Below are 22,877 nucleotides of genomic sequence, written 5' to 3' on the forward strand. Positions count from 1 at the left end.
CCTCCCTCCTCCCTCTCTGTGGATGACTTCGTCAACCATTTTGAAAAGAAGGTTGACGACATCCGATCCTCATTTATTAAATCAATTGACACCGCTGGTCCTGCTCACACTGCCCTACCCTATGCTTTGACTTCTTTCTCCCCTCTCTCTCCAGATGAAATCTTGCGACTTGTGACGGCCGGCCGCCCAACAACCTGCCCGCTTGACCCTATCCCCTCCTCTCAGTGTGAGCAGGACCAGCGGTGTCATTTGACTTAATATATGAGGATCGGATGTCGTCAACCTTCTTTTCAAAATGGTTGACGAAGTCATCCACAGAGAGGGAGGAGGGAGGGGGAGGAGGAGGTGGATTCAGCAGGGAGGAGAAGGTGGCAAAGAGCTAGGGTTAGAGGCAGAGGCTTGAAATTTAGAGTGGTAGAAAGTGGCTTTAGCAGCGGAAACAGAGGAAGAGAATGTAGAGAGGAGGGAGTGAAAAGATGCCAGGTCCGCAGGGAGTCTAATTTTCCTCCATTTCCGCTCGGCTGCCCGGAGCCCTCTTCTGTGAGCTCGCAATGAGTCGTCAAGCCACGGAGCAGGAGTGGAGGACCGAGCTGGCCGGGAGGATAGGGGACATAGAGTCAAAAGATGCAGAAAGGGAGGAGAAGAGGGTTGAGGAGGCAGAATCAGGAGATTGGAGGGAGAAGGATTTAGCAGAGGGAAGAGATGATAGGATTGAAGAGGAGAGAGTAGCGGGAGAGAGAGAGCGAAGGTTGCGACGGCACATTACCATCTGAGTAGGGGCAGAGTGAGTAGTGTGAGCGAGAGAGAAAAGGATACAAAGTAGTGGTCGGAGACTTGTAGGGGAGTTGCAGTGAGATTAGTAGAAGAACAGCATCTAGTAAAGATGAGGTCAAGCGTATTGCCTGCCTTGTGAGTAGGGGGGGACGGTGATAGGGTGAGGTCAAAAGAGGAAAGGAGTGGAAAGAAGGAGGCAGAAAGAAATGAGTCAAAGGCAGACGTAGGGAGGTTAAAGTCACCCAGAACTGTGAGGGGTGAGCCATCCTCAGGAAAGGAATTTATCAAGGCGTCAAGCTCATTGATGAACTCTCCAAGGGAACCTGGAGGGCGATAAATGATAAGGATGTTAAGCTTGAATCGGCTAGTGACTGTGACAGCATGGAATTCAAATGAGGAGATAGACAGATGGGTCAGGGGAAAAAGAGAGAATGTCCACTTGGGAGAGATGAGGATTCCTGTGCCACCGCCGCGCTGACCAGATGCTCTCAGGGTATGCGAGAACACATGGTCAGACGAGGAAAGAGCAGTAGGTGTAGCAGTGTTTTCTGTGGTAATCCATGTCTCTGTCAGCACCAAGAAGTTGAGGGACTGAAGGGTAGCATAGGCTGAGATGAACTCTGCCTTGTTGGCCGCAGAACGGCAGTTCCAGAGGCTGCCGGAGACCTGGAACTCCACGTGGGTCGTGCACGCAGGGACCACCAGATTAGAGTGGCAGTAGCCATGCGGTGTGAAGCGTTTGTATGGCCTGTTTAGAGAGGAGAGAACAGGGATAGACATACACATAGTTGACAGGCTGCAGAAAAAGGCTACAATAATGCAAAGGAGATCGGAATGAAATGAACTAAACATCTGGGAAAGCGAGAGAGCGGGGCCTCCCTCACTTACGTTTCACTGAAACACTCAAATATAATCTCCCTATTTCCACTTTAGAAATTATAATTGTTGTAAACTACAGCGGTTCAATGTTTTCTAGGAATAGACTCTAACTTAGTTTATTCAGCTAGCTAACTTGGTATAGTATTCTTCCGTGAAAACTGTCCAGGGCACCGAATCCTATGACGCCATAGCCAACTAGCATGCCAGCCTCCAATAACACGGTTTAGCACCAATACTCGGTTACAACAAACCACCAGTGTGTTAACACGCCAAACAGATCATTTGTGTCCGTGTCTAATGTTGTATAAAGTTTTGGGTTAGTTTTGACAGTTTGAGTGAGTACTTCGTCAGCTTATTCAGCCAGTTAGTTAGCTAGAATAGTTAGCATACTAGCTAGCCATTGCTCTCTGCCAACGAACCAACCCCTCCTCCCACGGCACGAAACACAGAGAGAGCCAAGCTAACGTTAACTAGTCACCCATGTCCCGAATTCCCTTGAACGACTCTGGTTACCAGTATGTAAAAACAAAACAAAAATAAATGTAGGTTATAACTTACCCTTGGTAGCTACTGTTAGCCAGTTAAGTGCAAAGCTAGCCACTGAATCGATTCAGCCAGTTCGCGTTCACACCTTCGCTCGTAATCTGCCAAGACAGCAAACCTATTCCAAAAGCATGGCTAGGCTACTTATTTCCCCCCTCCGTTATTTAGCTCTCCTTCATATCTTACTCAAGCCATGTAAAGAGCCTACTGTGTAACGTTACATGATGTCAGCATTGTAGGAACTGATGGGAATAGGAATAATAATAAGCCATTTAGCAGACGCTTTTATCCAAAGCGACTTAGTCATGTGTGCATACATTTTTACATATGGGTGGTCCCGGGGATCGAACCCACTACCCTGGCGTTACAAGTGCCATGCTCTACCAATTGAGCTACAGAGGACCAGGAGGGATTGCGAGGAGAGAGAGAGAGGATGAGAGAGGATGTGTGTGTGAGAGAGAGAGAGAGAGAGAGAGAGAGAGAGAGAGAGAGAGAGAGAGAGAGAGAGAGAGAGAGAGAGAGAGAGAGAGAGAGAGAGAGAGAGAGAGAGAGAGAGAGAGAGAGAGAGAGAGAGAGAGAGAGAGAGAGAGAGAGAGAGAGAGAGAGAGAGAGAGAGAGAGAGAGAGAAGCAAGGAAGGGCCCTGTAAACTAAAGTGTAAACAAACTCTGTGTGAAGCCGAAGCGGAGTAGTAGAACCGACGTTTCATGGGAAAGTGCAGAGTGGGCACACTGCGGTGGGTGTTGGTGATTAAAGACAATTATGCAGGGCCTGGAAAAGCTGGGTCGGCATTTTGATCTGTTCTCTGCAACCTCCGCTCCAGATTTTGATCTGCAACCTCTGCTCCAGATCTCCAGATGACAGTAAGGGTTTAGGGGGAAGAGGAGAAGAGAGGATGAGGGGAGAAGGGGAGGGATAACAAGCTTTTACCACTGCACGCTACATCTAATTATTTGTTTAGGGAGGCAGAGGGAGGCTGGGTTTTGTAATCATGGAGGGTCTTCCTTCCTTCCTCTTCCTTCCTTCCTTCCTGTCCCGGTGGAAACCAAGACCAGGGCTGCATCTTTATGTTTTGCTATTGACATCTGTGGGTGGATGTGTTGAAACTGCAGAAGCTGTCTAGGATGAGTATAGCTACAGTAATATCTATATTATTGGGGAGAGGTCTGTAATGATAGGACAGATGTAAAAAAATGATAGGGAACGCAACACAAACCATGAATCAGTATCCTCTTGAAAATGAACAGTATTATTCTGACCATCAGGGATTTTGTGGTAACAGACCCTTTGTGTGTGTGTGAGATTCATCATAGATTCGTAGCACGTTTCTCTTAAAATGTGACATGCCTGAGGATTTGGAGTAGACTAGAGTGTGTGACTTCCATTTATTTTGACACAAGTCAAGGCTGTGTCTGATGTACAATGCATGACAGACCTCAGAGCTCTTTATAGCCTTACTGTGATTGTGTCTCTACAGTGAGTACAGAACTACTTGTAACTCTTGGCCATGATTCACACTGACCCTCATGTTGGAAAAGATGCACAACTTCTTTACTCTACTCTCCTCTTCTCTCTATATTTTATGTCATCTTACCCGTCTGTGTCACCAGAGCTATAGTGATATGAACTAAAGTGGAGTTAGTAGAAGTTGCTCCTAGCCACTATTACAGGGTCAGATGTTCTCTTTCTTTATTGTTAAAAAGAATCTTTATTAAAGTTGTTTTAATGTTTGATTTTACAAACAAAATAGATTAATTAATATAAATACAAATCTGTTTTCACATCAAAACATAGGTTCATTATTAGGCTACTTAAATCATTTGCATATTTCATAGTGTCCAGCTTTCTAATTCTTTTTAATTCCGCTTTGATTTGTTTACAAAAAATGTTTGAGGGGACAAAAAGTGATTTTATAGTCATCATACATCATCATACATCTTGTCCTCCAAATCTTATTGTTCACAATAGATCTTTAGTGTTGTCATCCATGTGAGTATCAAAAACACGTGCCTCCCCCTTGCTTGAGGAACAATAGAGGAGCAATAGAGAACAAAAGAGGAAAGGCCCACCCCCACACTTGTGATATTTCATGACTTACCTGGACCACCTATTGAGATGTGCCTTTTGTTAAGTAAATCAGGTGATAAATTAGCTGAAAACTGGAGTAGGACTTTAAGGTTTGGATCTGTTTTATAGTTTTTTACGGTCTCTGGTAGGGTAGGGTAATCATATCCTTGATCTGTGGTTATAAGAAAACAATATTATAGTGGGAGGCAGTAAATGATCCAGGGTCGTTGTGTCTCCAAATTTGCAGCACAGTCACTCCTAATGGAGGTGATTAAATTGATAAGCTGCGCTCTAGTTGGACAGGTCATCTCTGAGTTACATATCACGCCCTCATTAGGGAATGATGCCTCGTTAGCAAGTGATGACATGGGAAAAATAGCTCTAGTGCAGGGGTTCTCAAACCTTTTGGGGCCGGGGACCCCTTTTTATGATAGCAAATATATCATGGACCCCCTCATAATGAGAACACAACTCGAGTCAGGGGCGCAACTTTGGTTTTAGAAGTGGGGGGGGACATAATTATAATTTTTATCAAGTTGGATAAACACTCCAAACAGCCTACCCGACCGCTCGGAGGTGTCCGCATGGTGGTAAAGCACACCGTTGCCTCGTTTTGTATCACATTCCAATTATAAAACTGGAGGGGGAACAAAAATACAATTTCAGCATGTGGGGGGGACATGTCCCCCCGTCCCCAGTGAAAGTTGCACCCCTGACTTGAGTGACACAGAAAAAGCATACAAGGAGTTTTACTATGACTTTGGCAGTGCATGGCAGGACAAACCAAGTCTCGGGCCCTGGGAAGGAACATTTTAAAGGCCTGCCTCTTGGCATCGGAGAGAAAATGTTGCACATTTCCTGCAATTCTACAAATGTTGTCATGGGGCAGAGAGATTTTTTGTTGTTGCAGCTTTGAAGCTAATATCCTGCAATTCTACATATTTTGCCATGAGGCAGAGAGAAAATGTTGCAGTTTTAAAGTTTAAATTACAATGCATTTATGTTTGATAAAAAAACTGCAAATTTGGGAATACAATAAGTATTGAGTTAAAAATGTATAATTGGTGGAGTACTGCAGTGGATACCAATATACCCGTGAGCCTCCCAGGCCCATGATGCCCAAGGTTAAGAACCTAAATTGTAGATTAATGATATATAATGATATTACATTGTATTATTGTATTACACCCTTTAAACTTATTCCACGGATCCCTTGGCCAAAATGTGTTTAATCTGTTGTTGTTAGTAATATTCAGTAAAAAAATGTAATGCATATACACTACCGGTCAAAAGTTTTAGAACAGCTACTCATTCAAGGGTTTTTCTTTATTTTTACTATTTTCTACAGTCTTGAAGGACTTTCCACATATGCTGAGCACTTGTTGGCTGCTTTTCCTTCACTGCTTTTCCTTCACTTTCCAACTCATCCCAAACCATCTCAATTTGGTTGAGGTCGGGGGATTGTGAAGGCCAGGTCATCTGATGCAGCACTCCTTCACTCTCCTTCTTGGTAAAATAGCCCTTACACAGCCTGGAGGTGTGTTGGGTCATTGTCCTGTTGAAAAACAAATGATAGTCCCACTAAGCCCAAACCAAACCAGTGGTAGCCATGCTGGTTAAGTGTGCCTTGAATTCTAAATAAATCACAGACAGTGTCACCAGCAAAGCACCCCCACACCATAACACCTCCTCCTCCATGCTTTACAGTGAGAACCACACATGCAGAGATCATCCGTTCACCCACACCGCGTCTCACAAAGACAGGGTGGTTGAAACCAAAAATCTCAAATTTGGACTCCAGACCAAAGGACAACTTTCCACCGGTCTAATGTCCATTGCTCGTGTTTCTTGGCCCAAGCAAGTCTCTTCTTCTTATTGGTGTCCTTTAGTAGTGGTTTCTTTGCAGCAATTCGACCATGAGGCCTGATTCACACAGTCTCCTCTTAACAGTTGATGTTGAGATGTGTCTGTTACTTGAACTCTGTGAAGCATTTATTTTGACTGCAATTTCTGAGGCTGGTAACTCTAATGAACTTATCCTCTGCAGCAGAGGTAACTCTGGGTCTTCCATTCCTGTGGCGGTCCTCGTGAGACCCAGTTTCATCATAGCGCTTGATTGTTTTTGCGACTGCACTTGTTCCGTATTGACTGACCTTCATGTCTTAAAGTAATGATGGACTGTCATTTCTCTTTGCTTATTTGAGCTGTACTTGCCATAATATGGACTTTGTCTTTTACCAAATAGGGCTATCTTCTGTATACCCCCCTACCTTGTCACAACACTACTGATTGGCTCAAATGCATTAAGAAGGAAATAAATTCCACAAATTAACTTTTAAGAAGGCACACCTGTTAATTGAAATGCATTCCAGGTGACTACCTCATGAAGCTGGTTGAGAGAATGCCAAGAGTGTGCAAAGCTGTCATCAAGGCAAAGGGTGGCTATTTGAAGAATCTCAAATATAAAATATATTTTGATTTGTTTAACACTTTTTTGGTTCCATATGTGTTATTTCATAGTTTTGATGTCTTCACTATTATTATACAATGTAGAAAATAGTAAAAATAAAGAAAAACCTTTGAATGAGTAGGTGTTCTAAAACTTTTGAGCGGTAGTGTATACAGTTTATTATTTTTTTGATCTGGCCGTGGACCCCCAGTTGGCGGAGATACTGCAGGGGGGTCCACGGCAAGATATAAAATATATATACACTACCGTTCAAAAGTTTGGGGTCACTTAGAAATGTCCTTGTTTTCTAAAGAAAAGCAATTTTTATGTCCATTAAAATAACATAAAATTGATCAGAAATACAGTGTAGACATTGTTAATGTTGTAAATGGCTATTGTAGCTGGAAACGGCTGATTTTTTATGGAATATCTACATAGGCTTACAGAGGCCCATTATCAGCAACCATCAGTCCTGTGTTCAAATGGCACGTTGTGTTTGTTAATCCAAGTTTATCATTTTAAAAGGCTAATTGATCATTAGAAAACCATTTTGCAATTATGTTAGCACAGCTGAAAACTGTTGTGCTGATTAAAGAAGCAATAAAACTGGCCTTCTTGAGTTGTGGGTTCGATTACAGAATCAAAATGTCCAGAAACAAAGAACTTTCTTCTGAAACTCATCAGTCTATTCTTGTTCTGACAAATGAAGGCTATTCCATGCGAGAAATTGCCAAGAAACTGAAGATCTCGTACAACGCTGTGTACTACTCCCTTCACAGAACAGCGCAAACTGGCTCTAACCAGAATAGAAAGAGGAGTGGGAGGCCCCGGTGCACAACTGAGCAAGAGGACAAATACATTAGAGTGTCTAGTTTGAGAAACAGACGCCTCATAGGTCCTCAACTGGCAGCTTCATTAAATAGTACCGGCAAAACACCAGTCTCAACGTCAACAGTGAAGAGGCGACTCCGGGATGCTGACCTTCTAGGCAGAGTTGCAAAGAGAAAGCCATATCTCAGACTGGCCAATAAAAAGAAAAGATTAAGATGGGAAAAAGAACACAGACACTGGATAGAGGAATATTGGAAAAAAGTTTTATGGACAGACAAATCGAAGTTTGAGTTGTTCGGATCACAAAGAATAACATTTGTGAGACGCAGACCAAATGAAAAGATGCTGGAGGAGTGCTTGATGCCATCTGTCAAGCATGGTGGAGGCAATGTGATGGTCTGGGGGTGCTTTGGTGGTGGTAAAGTGGGAGATTTGTACAGGGTAAAAGGGATCTTGAAGAGGAAGGCTATCACTCCATTTTGCATTCGCCATGCCATACCCTGTGGACGGCGCTTGATTGGAGCCAATTTCCTCTGTAGTTGCTGCAAATGGAGGATTCTTTGACGAAAGCAAATTTTGAAGGACACAATTATTATTTCTATTAAAAATAATTAATTCTAACCTTGTCAATGACTACATGTCCTATGCATTTTGCTATATTTCCTATTCAAACTCATTTCATGTATGTTTTCATGGAAAACAAGGACATTTCTAAGTGACCTCAAACTTTTGAACGGTAGTGTATATATATGCATTACGACTTTGAGAACCCCTGCCCTAGTTGACTCCCACTGTGACTTCTCTGACAATTTACATGTCTGATGCATTGCTATAGGTTGGGGATGGGACAAGACAGTGAAGATGAACGAAAAGCTATCCAGCATAATGAGGGAAGAATAATGTCGTTATTGTAAAAGAAAATGTGTTCTCAATGACATACCTGGTTAAATAAAAGCCACTCAGTCAGTCAGTCAGTTAGTGACAGTCCGTCAGTTAGTCAGTCAGTCAACTACTATGATGTGTCCCTTTTGTTGTATAAAATCAGTGGACGAACTGCACTGCCAACCTTCCTAGTTATACAAGTGGAGTTGCTTTGAAGGGAGTTGTTGACGTGACTTCCTCAGATCGTACAGTTCCTGCTGCCCCGACTCTCTCTCTGTGACTCTACCGCAGAGAGATAAGAGAGAGAGAGAGACGGAGGGGAGGTGAGATGTGGTCCCCACTGACTGAAATAAACTTCACAGGGAATTGACTGACAGTGGTGAGATTGCTTTGGAAAGGATGTGAGACATTTCATCTCTCTCTCTGTATGTCTTTACTTTTTCTCTAGGTCATTTTGCTCATGCTTCCGGTGAACATCTCTATTCTCTCTCTCTCTCTCTCTCTCTCTCTCTCTCTCTCTCTCTCTCTCTCTCTCTCTCTCTCTCTCTCTCTCTCTCTCTCTCTCTCTCTCTCTCTCTCTCTCTCTCTCTCTCTCTTCATTCTCTATGTGTTTATTTTCCTTATGAGCTGACCAATGGTGACTAATCAAAAGAAAACCATTGCACTCTCCCAAAGGGTTAGTATGTGTGTAAAACCAGCGAGTATAGATATACAAACAATATAATAGATCTGCACTCAAAAAGTTGCTGCAAAGAGCTTACTTAATTATTCATTTTTGTAAAATGATATTCACTGCACAGGGGGAAAAGTGGAACGGTGAGTAACCTGTAGTCCTAACTGTCCTCTTCTCTCCTGTGTCTGTCTCCAGCTATGCAGCAGGTTCTGGACACTCTGAGTGACAGCACCAGCTCCACCATAGCCAATGACCTGGACCTCATCTTCCTCAAGGGCATCATGGAGAGTCCTGTGGTGAGAATATATGTATACCTACAGTGCACTTACTTTTCTATGGATCTGTTCCACTGTGTTGGGTTTGTCGGTATAAGGCTATAGCTTTCTTGAACAAAAGACAACTGTATTGTCATGGGCGTTTTGATTCAAGGACATTATGAACTTCCTGTATGAGACACAAAGTAACTTCTCTGTACAACCTTACGAGGCACAAAGTTCACCAAAAAGTACAAAGAAGCCACTTTCTTGTGAGAGAAGAGATACCAAAACAATAACTTGCCTTATCCACTATTCTTTTTAATGATGACTGCAACTAGTTTTCCAACATACAGTGGGGAGAACAAGTATTTGATACACTGCCGATTTTGCAGGTTTTCCTACTTACAAAGCATGTAGAGGTCTGTAATTTGTATCATAGGTACACTTCAACTGTGAGAAAATCACATTGTATGATTTTAAAGTAATTTTATTGCATGACATAAGTATTTGATACATCAGAAAAGCAGAACTTAATATTTGGTACAGAAACCTTTGTTTGCAATTACAGAGATCATACGTTTCCTGTAGGTCTTGACCAGGTTTGCACACACTGCAGCAGGGATTTTGGCCCACTCCTCCATACAGACCTTCTCCAGATCCTTCAGGTTTCGGGGCTGTCGCTGGGCAATATGGACTTTCAGCTCCCTCCAAAGATTTTCTATTGGGTTCAGGTCTGGAGACTGGCTAGGCCACTCCAGGACCTTGAGATGCTTCTTACGGAGCCACTCCTTAGTTGCCCTGGCTGTGTGTTTCGGGTCGTTGTCATGCTGGAAGATCCAGCCACGACCCATCTTCAATGCTCTTACTGAGGGAAGGAGGTTGTTGTCCAAGATCTTGCGATACATGGCCCCATCCATCCTCCCCTCAATACGGTGCAGTCGTCCTGTCCCCTTTGCAGAAAAGCATCCCCAAAGAATGATGTTTCCACCTCCATGCTTCACGGTTGGGATGGTGTTCATGGGGTTGTACTTATCCTTCTTCTTCCTCCAAACATGACGAGTGGAGTTTAGACCAAAAAGCTATATTTTTGTCTCATCAGACCACATGACCTTCTCCCATTCCTCCTCTGGATTATCCAGATGGTCATTGGCAAACTTCAGACGGGCCTGGACATGCGCTGGCTTGAGCAGGGGGACCTTGCGTGCGCTGCAGGATTTTAATCCATGACGGCGTAGTGTGTTACTAATGGTTTTCTTTGAGACTGTGGTCCCAGCTCTCTTCAGGTCATTGACCAGGTCCTACCGTGTAGTTCTGGGCTGATCCCTCACCATCCTCATGATCATTGATGCCCCACGAGGTGAGATCTTGCATGGAGCCCCAGACCGAGGGTGATTGACCGTCATCTTGAACATCTTCCATTTTCTAATAATTGCGCCAACAGTTGTTGCCTTCTCACCAAGCTGCTTGCCTATTGTCCTGTAGCCCATCCCAGCCTTGTGCAGGTCTACAATTTTATCCCTGATGTCCTTAAACAGCTCTCTGGTCTTGGCCATTGTGGAGAGGTTGGAGTCTGTTTGATTGAGTGTGTGGACAGGTGTCTTTTATACAGGTAACGAGTTCAAACAGGTGCAGTTAATACAGGTAATGAGTGGAGAACAGGAGGGCTTCTTAAAGAAAAACTAACAGGTCTGTGAGAGCCGGAATTCTTACTGGTTGGTAGGTGATCAAATACTTATGTCATGCAATAAAATGCAAATTAATTACTTAAAAATCATACAATGTGATTTTCTGGATTTTTGTTTTAGATTCCGTCTCTCACAGTTGAAGTGTACCTATGATAGAAATTACAGACCTCTACATGCTTTGTAAGTAGGAAAACCTGCAAAATCGGCAGTGTATCAAATACTTGTTCTCCCCACTGTATATGGGATAAGTGTTCTTCGTTTGAGTTCAATTTGGAGCTTTTCAGCTTTTGAAGAGACTGAGGATGGAGGGAAGGAGGAGGGTGAGGGATAAAGGGAGTTGGGAGTAGCAGACTGGCTATTGAGAGCAGCGCCCCACTGAGCTCTGAGTTGTCTTTTTTATCCCAGAATTTAAACGTCCTAATTTTCCCGAAAAGAAAAGTGCATGATTCCAAATTTAACGCCCTTAAAAATATTTTAATTTTACAAAAGCTATTAGAATGAAAAGTTCACAGTTGATAAACAACATAATAAAAAGTCAATTTAAGTTTAGAACCTTGAGAAGGAAATTAACAAATCAAACTTGACATTAACATTGTAATTATTAAAATTACAACATAGTTCTGATTGTTACATCATCTATTCAAATGCAGTTGAGACCTAGGAACTGTCAGAAGCTCAGAGCTTTTACAGTCCCATATCCTGGGGGATACTCTGTTCTTTGCCATGCTCTCAAAGAAAGAACAGACTCGCAGGCTCACTAATGCTGTGTGGTCTTTCTCTCTCTCCGATTCAGAGCATTCAGACAGAATGTTTTCTGGAAGCGAGAAGGAGATGAGAGCTCTTTGGGGAGCACTGCATCAAATGCATCCAGTTGCATCTCTCTCTCGCTCTCACTCTGTCCTCCACTCCGCTTCTCTCAAGGCTGATTTATATTCTGGGGGAGATTTATTATTTGTGCGTGTGTGTGTCTATCTGTGTGTGTGTGTGCCCATTTTGTCTATCTATATATGGAGAACTCCTAAAGGATTAATTCACAGATGCATGCTGTAAGAACATTGTTCTATGTTCAAGTATTGAAACTGGCGTTTTGAACAGAGTGTACTGTAGCTTGCCATTGACCTCCAAGCAGGTCTATTGTATTATTCTTCATGGTATTCTTCATAGAGCAGCTATGCCAAAAGCCATTCACAAAGCTACAGTACATCATGATCAATTATCAACGTGGCAGCTACTGCTTGGCTCCTTATCAGAACTATTGCTCCTTTATTGAAACATTGAAGTAGCTCATGAGATAACAAGCGGGCAATTGCTCTTGCTCTCACTCACGTATTGAGGTGGCCTATGTCTTTTAAATGAGACGACACAGACTTAATATGCTACACTATTAGAAGAAAAGGTGCTATCTAGAACCTATAAAGGTTCTTCTGCTGTCCCCATAGGATAATCCTTTGAAGAACCCTTTTTGGTTCAAGGTAGAACCCTTTTGGTTCGGTTCCATGTAGAACCCTTTCCACAGAGGGTTATATATGGAACCCAAAAGGGTTCTCCCTGGAACTAAAAAGGGTTCTACCTGGAACCAAAAAGGATTATCCTATGGGGACAACTGAAGAACCCTTTTGGAACCCCTTTTTTTCTAAGAGTGTATGCATACAGTCCTCTCTGTGTTTGTTTTGTCAATGCTCCCATATAATATTTCCAATTTGCATATAAAGTAGCTTACAAAGCCAGACAACAACAACAGAGACTAAAGGTAGCTATTCTCGTCAATTTAGGTGGTCTACAGAATGTATTTTAAACAAGACAACAAAGACTTAAAATGCACATGCAGGTCTTTCGCTCTATTTGGATTCTTCAGCCTCCCATATTTTCAATTTGCCTGTGAAGTAGCTAACATAGCCAGACAACAACAGCAGAGAACCAAGGTAGCTATTCCACGGGGGCTGAACCTTCTGGCTGTCTGTCTCCCCACCCCCTGATCTAAGCAGCAGTATTTGTGTTGTTCTGCTGTCCAAGGGCCACTTTCTGACAGCTTGCTCCACCAGGTTGCCAGACCCGTGCCAAAGCACATTGAGTAAACCCAGTCCTCCTGCAGAAGAATCCTACACAGTGTGTGTGTGAGTGGAGGTGTTTGTGTGGGTGTGGGTGTGTGTGTCTCTTTGAGTGTGTGTCTGTGTGTTTGTGGGTCTCTTTTTCTGTCTGCCTGTATGTTCTGTCTGTCTGTCTGTCTGTCTGTCTGTCTGTCTGTCTGTGTTTCTGCGTCCGAGCGAGTGTTTGTGTGTATTCATATCCTGTTCAACAGCAGGGGTGCGTTCCCTTCCCTCACGTAAACAAACAGCCATAGCTGCCAGACCAGACAACAGGCCCATGGGAGCATGTCTCTGTGGGATTTACTGTCTCTGTGAATCTACCCACAAAACAACATGTCTATTTGTGTCTGTTTGGGAGTAATGTAGCAGGGCGGTGGAATGGTAAATGATATATGATCTATCTTTATAGTCTATGCAGCAGCAGATGAATTGCTATGCATAGAGATCCTTATTTGAGTTGACTTCTTAGTGTTCTTATTAATTTCTCTGGTGCTAATTTGAATCAACACTGTAATTACACTGTACTTGCCTCAACACTGTAACACTGCCTCAACATTGTAATTACACTGTATCTACTGTATAATGGTTGAAGCCAGCATAAGTTGATATAAAGTGGAACCATTTAATTAAGCACTATACAGCGTTTCAAACTTCTAAATGAATTAGAGGATTTTCTGTTAATGGGAAATAAACTCTTGGAGATTGAGGGGCAGGAGCACATTATGATTTAGTTCACAAGTCCAACATGGGTGGTGGGTCAGAGGCCAGTTGTGTTAAAAGGTGAGGACATGTTCAGGAAAGTAGTCCCAGTGCCCTCGGTGCGAGAGACAAAGTGAAATATTCATATAAACTAAAATATTGATGCTCCACAGCACAAGGAGAAAACACACAGTGTATATGACTGTTTTAGGGCAGACGCATATTTTTAGGTGAATCGTGACTCAAAATGGTTTGTTGCTGCACTGTGTTTCTTTAGGTGTTTTCTGTCTTTTTACAGTACATTGACTTTATTGCTAGAAAATAACTGAGTTAATAGTAAATACTATGTGACTATTTGTACGGCCTAAGTATGTCGTGAGATTTGGCATACATTTTCTATAATTTGGTACTAATGGTCCTGTGTGGCTCAGTTGGTAAGAGCATGGTGCTAGCAATGCCAGGGTCGTGGGTTTGAATACTAAAATATATACACTCACTGCACTGTAAGTTCCTTTGGATAAACGTGTCTGCTAAATAGTACATATAAATAATTACTGCAATGGGCTAAAATGACCAACAAAGATTGCTAGTTATTAACAATAACTTTTTGACCTTCAGTTCCCGTCTCCCTGCTACCCGCAGGCCCATGAGAGACTGGAGGAGCCCAAGCTGGAGGCAGTGAGTGAAAACAACATGGAGCTGGTGCAGGACATCCTGAAGGAGCTCACTCCCCTCACGCACAGGAGCAAGGCCGCAGACGAACTGGCACGCATATTGAAGGAGCCACACTTCCAGGTCGACACATTCAATGTTTTAGTTCATGCTTTATATCATAGCTGATCTAGAATCAGGTCCCTCATGTCCATGCAATCTTATTCATCATGATCTAAAAGGCTAAACTGATCCTAGATCAGCACTCCAACTCTGAGACTTCTACTCCATTCTCAAAGAAATACCTTATTGAGGGGAAACTGACCTAACTGATATAGCTACCATGGATGCCATGCTACTTTGTTTAATGTATCCAATGCAGTCTTCTTAAGATCAGTTGTGAATATTACTGTCTTACTAGAACAATTCTATCCTACAGTATGTGCCATGCCATCATCAACATCATGATCCTCTGCCCCTATTGGTCCACAGTCTCTCATGGAAACCCATGATTCGGTGGCCTCCAAGACCTTTGAGACTCCTCCTCCCAGCCCCTGTTCCTTCATGGACGCTGCCTTCAACAACCAGCCCGTGCCCCCAGACGCAGTCAGGATGGTGGGCATCCGCAAGGTGTCTGGAGAGCACCTGGTAAGACTCAGTGAGGGACAAGAAATGCTGGACACCCTGGCAGCCATTTTGAAATGGCTTACTTTACAGGGGTTTACAGTGCAACTGTTTGTTGAGTTGTGGTGTGGTTCTTTATGAAACTAAGAAACAAAATGGTGGTCCTTGTTAAACCTTTGTTAGTACTTCTATTCATGGTCATGGATGTTTTCCTCTTCTTTGACTCGGCTCAGGTAGGTAAAAACCAATGGAAACAGTAATGTAAAATAAAGTGCTACATCTTTGTCTTTGTAGGGTGTGACATTTCGGGTGGAGAGTGGAGAGCTGGTGATCGCCCGCATCCTTCACGGCGGGATGATCGACCAGCAGGGCCTCCTCTACGTGGGTGATATTATCAAGGAGGTGAATGCAAAAGAGGTGGGCAATGACCCCAAGGTGCTCCAGCAGATGCTGAAGGAGGCCAGCGGCAGCGTGGTGCTCAAGATCCTCCCCAGCTACCAGGAGCCTCACACCCCACGCCAGGTGAGTTGAGCCCTGACCCTTGATCCCTCTGTGACCCCATACATTGACCCATATGACCTCAGCAACGGCTGCCGAAGAGGTGGGGAATGACCCCAAGGTGCCCCAGCACAGAACTACTCCCTTCACAGAACAGCACAAACTGGCTCTAACCATTACATTTTACATTTACGTTTACATTTACGTCATTTAGCAGACGCTCTTATCCAGAGCGACTTTCAAATTGGTGCATTCACCTTATAGCCAGTGGGATAACCACTTTACAATATATATATATATATATATATTTTTTTTTTCTTTCTTTGGGGTGGGGTAAGGGGGGGTAGAAGGATTACTTTATCCTATCCCAGGTATTCCTTAAAGAGGTGGGGTTTCAAGTGTCTCCGGAAGGTGGTGAGTGACTCCGCTGTCCTGGCGTCGTGAGGGAGCTTGTTCCACCATTGGGGTGCCAGAGCAGGGAAAAGTTTTGACTGGGCTGAGCGGGAACTATGCTTCCGCAGAGGTAGTGGGGCCAGCAGGCCAGAGGTGGATGAACGCAATGCCCTCGTTTGGGTGTAGGGACTGATGAGAGCCTGAAGGTACGGAGGTGCCATTCCCCTCACAGCTCCGTAGGCAAGCACCATGGTCTTGTAGCAGATGCGAGCTTCAACTGGAAGCCAGTGGAGTGTGCGGAGGAGCGGGATGACGTGAGAGAACTTGGGAAGGTTGAATACCAGACGGGCTGCGGCATTCTGGATGAGTTGTAGGGGTTTAATGGCACAGGCAGGGAGCCCAGCCAACAGCGAGTTGCAGTAATCCAGACGGGAGATGACAAGTGCCTGGATTAGGACCTGTGCCGCTTCCTGTGTAAGGCAGGGTCGTACTCTCCGAATGTTGTAGAGCATGAACCTACAGGATCGGGTCACCGCCTTGATGTTAGCGGAGAACGACAGGGTGTTGTCCAGGGTCACACCAAGGCTCTTTGCACTCTGGGAGGAGGACACAACGGAGCTGTCAACCGTGATGGCGAGATCATGGAACGGGCAGTCCTTCCCCGAGAGGAAGAGCAGCTCTGTCTTGCCGAGGTTCAGCTTGAGGTGGTGATCCGTCATCCACACAGATATGTCTGCCAGACATGCAGAGATGCGATTCGCCACCTGGTTATCAGAAGGGGGAAAGGAGAAGATTAGTTGTGTGTCGTCTGCGTAGCAATGATAGGAGAGGCCATGTGAGGATATGACAGAGCCAAGTGACTTGGTGTATAGCGAGAATAGGAGAGGACCTAGAACTGAGCCCTGGGGGACACCAGTGGTGAGAGCACGTGGTGCGGAGACAGATTCTCGCCACGCCACTTGGTAGGAGCGACCGGTCAGGTAGGACGCAATCCAAGAGTGAGCCGCGCCGGAGATGCCCAACTCGGAGAGGGTGGAGAGGAGGATCTGATGGTTCACAGTATCAAAGGCAGCAGACAGGTCTAGAAGGACAAGAGCAGAGGAGAGAGAGTTAGCTTTAGCAGTGCGGAGAGCCTCCGTGACACAGAGAGCAGTCTCAGTTGAATGACCAGTCTTGAAACCTGACTGGTTTGGATCAAGAAGGTCATTCTGAGAGAGATAGTAAGAGAGTTGGCTAAAGACGGCACGCTCAAGAGTTTTGGAGAGAAAAGAAAGAAGGGATACTGGTCTGTTGTTGTTGACATCTTAGGGATCGAGTGTAGTTTTTTTTAGAAGGGATGCAACTCTCGCTCTCTTGAAGACGGAAGGGACATAGCCAGCGGTCAAGGATGAGTTGATGAGCGAGGTGAGGTAAGGGAGAAGGTCACCGGAGATGGTCTGGAGAAGAGAGGAGGGAATAGGGTCAAGCGGGCAGGTTGTTGGGCGGCCGGCCGTCACAAGTCGCAAGATTTCATCTGGAGAGAGAGGGGAGAAAGAAGTCAAAGCATAGGGTAGGGCAGTGTGAGCAGGACCAGCAGTGTCATTTGACTTAACAAACGAGGATCGGATGTCGTCAACCTTCTTTTCAAAATGGTTGACGAAGTCATCCACAGAGAGGGAGGGGGGGGATTCAGCAGGGAGGAGAAGGTGGCAAAGAGCTTCCTAGGGTTAGAGGCAGATGCTTGGAATTTAGAGTGGTAGAAAGTGGCTTTAGCAGCAGAAACAGTGGAAGAAAATGTAGAGAGGAGGGAGTGAAAAGATGCCAGGTCCGCAGGGAGTCTAGTTTTCCTCCATTTCCGCTCGGCTGCCCGGAGCCCTGTTCTGTGAGCTCGCAATGAGTCGTCAAGCCACGGAGCAGGAGGGGAGGACCGAGCCGGCCGGGAGGATAGGGGACATAGAGAGTCAAAGGATGCAGAAAGGGAGGAGAGGAGGGTTGAGGAGGCAGAATCAGGAGATTGGATGGAGAAGGATTGAGCAGAGGGAAGAGATGATAGGATGGAAGAGGAGAGAGTAGCGGGAGAGAGAGAGCGAAGGTTGCGATGGCGCATTACCATCTGAGTAGGGGCAGAGTGAGTAGTGTTGGAGGAGAGCGAGATTGGTTCCCAATCAGAGACAACGAGCTACAGCTGCCTCTGATTGGGAACCAACCGGCCAACATAGAAAACACGATCTAGAATCTAAACATAGAAAACACAACATAGAACAAACACATAGAAACTACACACCCTGGCTCAACATTTCAGAGTTCCTAGAGCCAGGGCGTGACAGTACCAAAGGCGCGGACTGCGACCGCGCCACACAAACACAACAGGGTAGGGGCCGGGTGGGTATTACGTCTCGGAGGCGGATCCGGCTCCGTGCGTGACCACCAATTTCTCTCCACTTCACCGTTGCACCCCTGATCTGGTCTGGCACCGCTGACTGGAGCTGGACCCGACGACGGTGGATCAAACCGTACAGGCTCCGGACTGGAGCCGCTGGCCGGAGCTGGACTGGACCCCGGTGGAGCGGATTGCTCTGGCTCCACCGGTCCAGGCACCGGTGGATCAGGCACGGGCCGTGCCGGACTGGACACACGCACCACTGGCTTGGGGTACTATTTAATGAAGCTGCCAGTTGAGGACCTGTGAGGCATCTGTCTCTCAAACTAGACACTCTAATGTATTTGTCCTCTTGCGCAGTCGTGCACCGGGGCCTCCCACTCCTCTTTCTATTCTGGTTAGAGACAGTTTGCGCTGTTCTGTTAAGGGAGTAGTACACAGCGTTGTACGAGATCTTCAGTTTCTTGGCAATTTCTCGCATGGAATAGCCTTCATTTCTCAGAACAAGAATAGACTGACGAGTTTCAGAAGAAAGTTATTTGTTTCTGGCCATTTTGATTCTGTAATCGAACCCACAACAAGTTTTATTGCTTCTTTAATCAGCACAACAGTTTTCAGCTGTGCTAACATAATTGCAAAATGGTTTTCTAATGATCAATTAGCCTTTTAAAATGATAAACTTGGATTAGCAAACACAACATGCCATTGGAACACAGGACTGATGGTTGCTGATAATGGGCCTCTGTAAGCCTATGTAGATATTCCATTAAAAATCAGCCGTTTCCAGCTACAATAGCCATTTACAACATTAACAATGTATTTCTGATCAATTTGATGTTATTTTAATGGACAAATAAATTGCGTTGCTTTCGAAAACAAGGACATTTCTAAGTGACCCCAAACTTTTGAACGGTAGTGTACATGAAATTCAATTAGGCTTTTCAGATAATACTGTAAAGCCAATGTTTGCCTCCTGCAGTCTTTAACCTTGTGCAAGAATACGCATCCACTGCAAACTCCTCAAGTGGGCTGGCAATTTTCCTTTGACCTCTTTTACCATGTTTTCAAAATATTTGGAGAGCTTAATCCTACTAATGGCTTTTCACTCATGAATAATGAATTAGCTACTGGAGTCACCATGAGTATGATTTAGAGCAACCCAAAAACAACCCGGGAAAAAAACGGATCTGTACAGTAGATCTGTTCCAACTACAAGGAAAATGTTTCGATGTGTGATGTATGATTTCCAGCCACAGCCTCAGCATTTCAGCTGACAATTTTTTTTGTATATAAGAGTTTTTAAGACTTGCACACCATTTGCAAGAGTTTTAACTTTTACAGTTAGTAAGTTATTCGAAATAGTGGATTGTTCCCCTTAGTATGCACCCTCAAGGAATAGACCCAAAACACATTACTGGTTACTATAAGTCCTCTTAAACTTAATCCCTTTCCATTTAGAGGCCCATTCTTTGAATTTGTTGTTGGTATAGTGTCCTTAGCCTTGTGAGTGTTTAACCCTGGAGATTAGCTAATGGACACAGGGTCTCTAAGGAGCCAAAGAGTGTGATAGACTGAATGTACACAGCGACCGCATGGCCCAAATGAAGGAGAACAAGGAAAAACTCACACCTGTCTCAAATAACAGTAATTCATGTAATGCCAATACCCCACAGTTCTATACTGTCCATCCGTTCCACTGACCTGCCAAGGCCCAATATGAGCTGGACAGCGGCCCTGGGCCAGACGCCCTTTTGAAAGAGTGCCTTTGAATCGGCCCCTCATGGCTGACTGGATAACATCAGATCTGGACTATTCCTTTAGAAATCATTTTGCCCGCATTTCAAAAGGTTCGGACAACAAAAGAGGTTACTGTCTTGAATTTCTTCCTGACGACCAACGAGGGTCCATTTTGAATTATTTTGATTGCCGGAGGCGACTTCAAGCTGTCCAAACCGAGAGCTGCTGCAGAATGTTATCTCTGAAAGGGAGAGAGATGACAGATAAGAGACGATTGTCTGTTTGTACAGACATTTCCCTTGCATCTGAAAACTGCTCCATCATCACAGCACGTTGCCAACCATGAGAAAAACTGTTTGTCAAAACACAATTCCATTCCATATAAGGATCTACGTGCAGGTGGGTGCTACAGTACATGTTGATAGTAGATAATATATTCCCCTTAAGTGCTTAATAAATCCAGTCCATTAAAGAGATGTTCAACTCTGTATATTACACAGTATCAACAATAACCATCTCTCTGTACTGTGTTCTGGTGTATGCTGAGGTGACCAAGCTAAGTAGACAACTCCTTTTACCCAGTGCCCTCTCTGACTCCTAGTGCCACGGTGCTAAAGTCACTGTAGAAGGGGTGATGGGGGCTAGAGTATCTCAGGGGCTGAGGGGAGCATTTAATTCACGCTTCAACTCACTGGCTTTGGAAATCACTGTAGAGCATAGGAAACGGTTGCCATGGCTACCCGTTTTGGCTCTACCTCCTTTCGACTTTTCCATTTTTAGGAGAAGGGATACATGGGTGGTGCTCTAGCTTTGTAATGTCTGGGAAAGTAAGAGGCAGATGAATACGTTTCAAGTGAGCAAGGCCGTCTGATTTATATGGTCTTGAGCAGATACTGTAGCTATTCACCAGGGACCATTGAGACCACACACTGGTTGACAAGATTGTGTTTATAGTAGTATGGCATGTAAACTACGGTAGTTTGACTATAATGTACTAAAGTGTTCAACTTTGCATTTTGTAAAAAGCAGTATATTGAGCAATGGATATGATATATTATGACACACATGATAAGACACGCACTCTTCACAAACGTACACATGGATGTTGTATTGTGTATTGTAAATATGTGAGAGTGGAGTAGTGGCCTGAGGGAACGCACTAAATGTATTGGGTAAAGTGTTATGAAATGTAATGTCATGTAATATTTTAAACTGTATATAACTGTCTTAATGTTGCTGGACCCCAGGAAGAGTAGCTGCTGCCTTGGCAGCAGCTAATGGGGATCCTTAATAAATACAAATACCTCTACTCAAGCTCTGATAATGGTGCCGGAGGGGATGGCTGCCGGTTTACAGGCTCCTAACCAACTGTGCCATTTTGTGTGTTTTTTCGCATTGTTTGTAACTTATTTTGTACACAATGTTGCTGCTACTGTCTCTTATGACCGAAAAGAGCTTCTGGATATCAGGACAGCGGTTACTCACCTCGAACTGGACAAATCATTTTTCTTTAATGAGTCCGACGCAAAGGATATACTGCTTCTCCGAGATCGTGGTGCCTTGTGAGAATTTGTCGGCGAGTGGGTAACCCGCCTCTACCAACCGTTGTATTGGCCAACGTGCAATCACTGGAGAATAAACTGGATGAGCTCTGTTCAAGACTACCCTACCAACGGGACATTAAAAACTGTAATATCTTATGTCTCACCGAGTCGTGGGTGAACGACGACATATAACAGCTGGTGCCCGATGTCAAATATAAGGAAGTCTCGAGGTATTGCTCGCCTGAGGTAGAGTACCTCATGATAAGCTGTAGACCACACTATCTACAAAGAGAGTTTTCATCTATATTTTTCGTAGCCGTCTATTTACCACCACAAACCGATGCTGGCACTTAGACCGCACTCAACGAGCTGTATAAGGCCATAAGCAAACAAGAAAATGCTCATCCTAGTGGCCCGGGGACTTTAATGCAGGCAAACTTAAATCCATTTTACCAAATTTCTACCAGCATGTCACATGTGCAACCAGAGGAAAATAAACTCTAGACCACCTTTACTCCACACACAGAGATGCATACAAAGCTCTCCCTCGCCCTCCATTTGGCAAATCTGACCATAATTATATCCTCCTTATTCCTGCTTACAAGCAAAAACTAAAGCAGGAAGTACCAGTGACTTGCTCAATAGCGCCGGAAGAAGATGGCTGCCGTTTTACAGCCCTCTAACCAATTGTACTATTATGTGTGTTTTTCCGCGTTATTTGTAATTTATTTTGTACATAATGTTTCTGCCATCGTCTCTTATAACCAAAGAGAGCTTCTGGATATCAGGACAGCGATTACTCACCTCGAATGGACGAAGACTTTTTCTTCAACGAGGCGTTCGCGAAGGATATCATACAGACACCCGACAAGGCCCAGATCCCCGTCATTCGCGTGAGGAAGAGACGGAGATATCGTGGACGCAGATCCGGTGCCTTGTAAGGATCCGACGGCGAACGAGTAAACTACCTCTCCCATCAATCCTATTAGCCAACGTTCAATCTTTTGAGAATAAAATTGACGATTTAAGATTACGGTTATCCTACCAACGGGACATTAAAAACTGTAATATCTTATGTTTCACGGAGTCGTGGCTGAACGACAACAATGACAACATTCAGCTAGCGGGCTATACGCTACATCGACAGGACAGAACTGCAGACTCTGGTAAGACAAGGGGTGGCGGTCTGTGTATATTTGTAAACAAAAGCTGGTGCACAAAATCAAATACTAAGGAAGTCTCAAGGT

The 22,877-nt window shown here is 44.4% G+C and overlaps 1 protein-coding gene across 5 annotated transcripts in view; it reads left to right on the forward strand.

Annotated features, from left to right (window-relative positions):
* LOC121567935 (MAGUK p55 subfamily member 2) overlaps window positions 1–22,877 on the forward strand; it is a 63,796-nt gene that overhangs the window by 26,048 nt on the left and 14,871 nt on the right. For 4 of the 5 annotated variants that reach the window (XM_041878349.2, XM_041878356.2, XM_041878365.2 and 1 more), the window contains 4 exons: window positions 9,292–9,392; window positions 14,443–14,619; window positions 14,968–15,123; window positions 15,394–15,621. In XM_041878349.2, the coding sequence (XP_041734283.1) occupies window positions 9,292–9,392; window positions 14,443–14,619; window positions 14,968–15,123; window positions 15,394–15,621 (662 nt within the window). The remainder of the gene's footprint in view (window positions 1–9,291; window positions 9,393–14,442; window positions 14,620–14,967; window positions 15,124–15,393; window positions 15,622–22,877) is intronic. The other variant, XM_041878340.2, reaches the window with a different exon arrangement.

This window comes from Coregonus clupeaformis, chromosome 1 (genome assembly GCF_020615455.1).
Source record: "Coregonus clupeaformis isolate EN_2021a chromosome 1, ASM2061545v1, whole genome shotgun sequence".
NCBI lineage: Eukaryota > Metazoa > Chordata > Actinopteri > Salmoniformes > Salmonidae > Coregonus > Coregonus clupeaformis.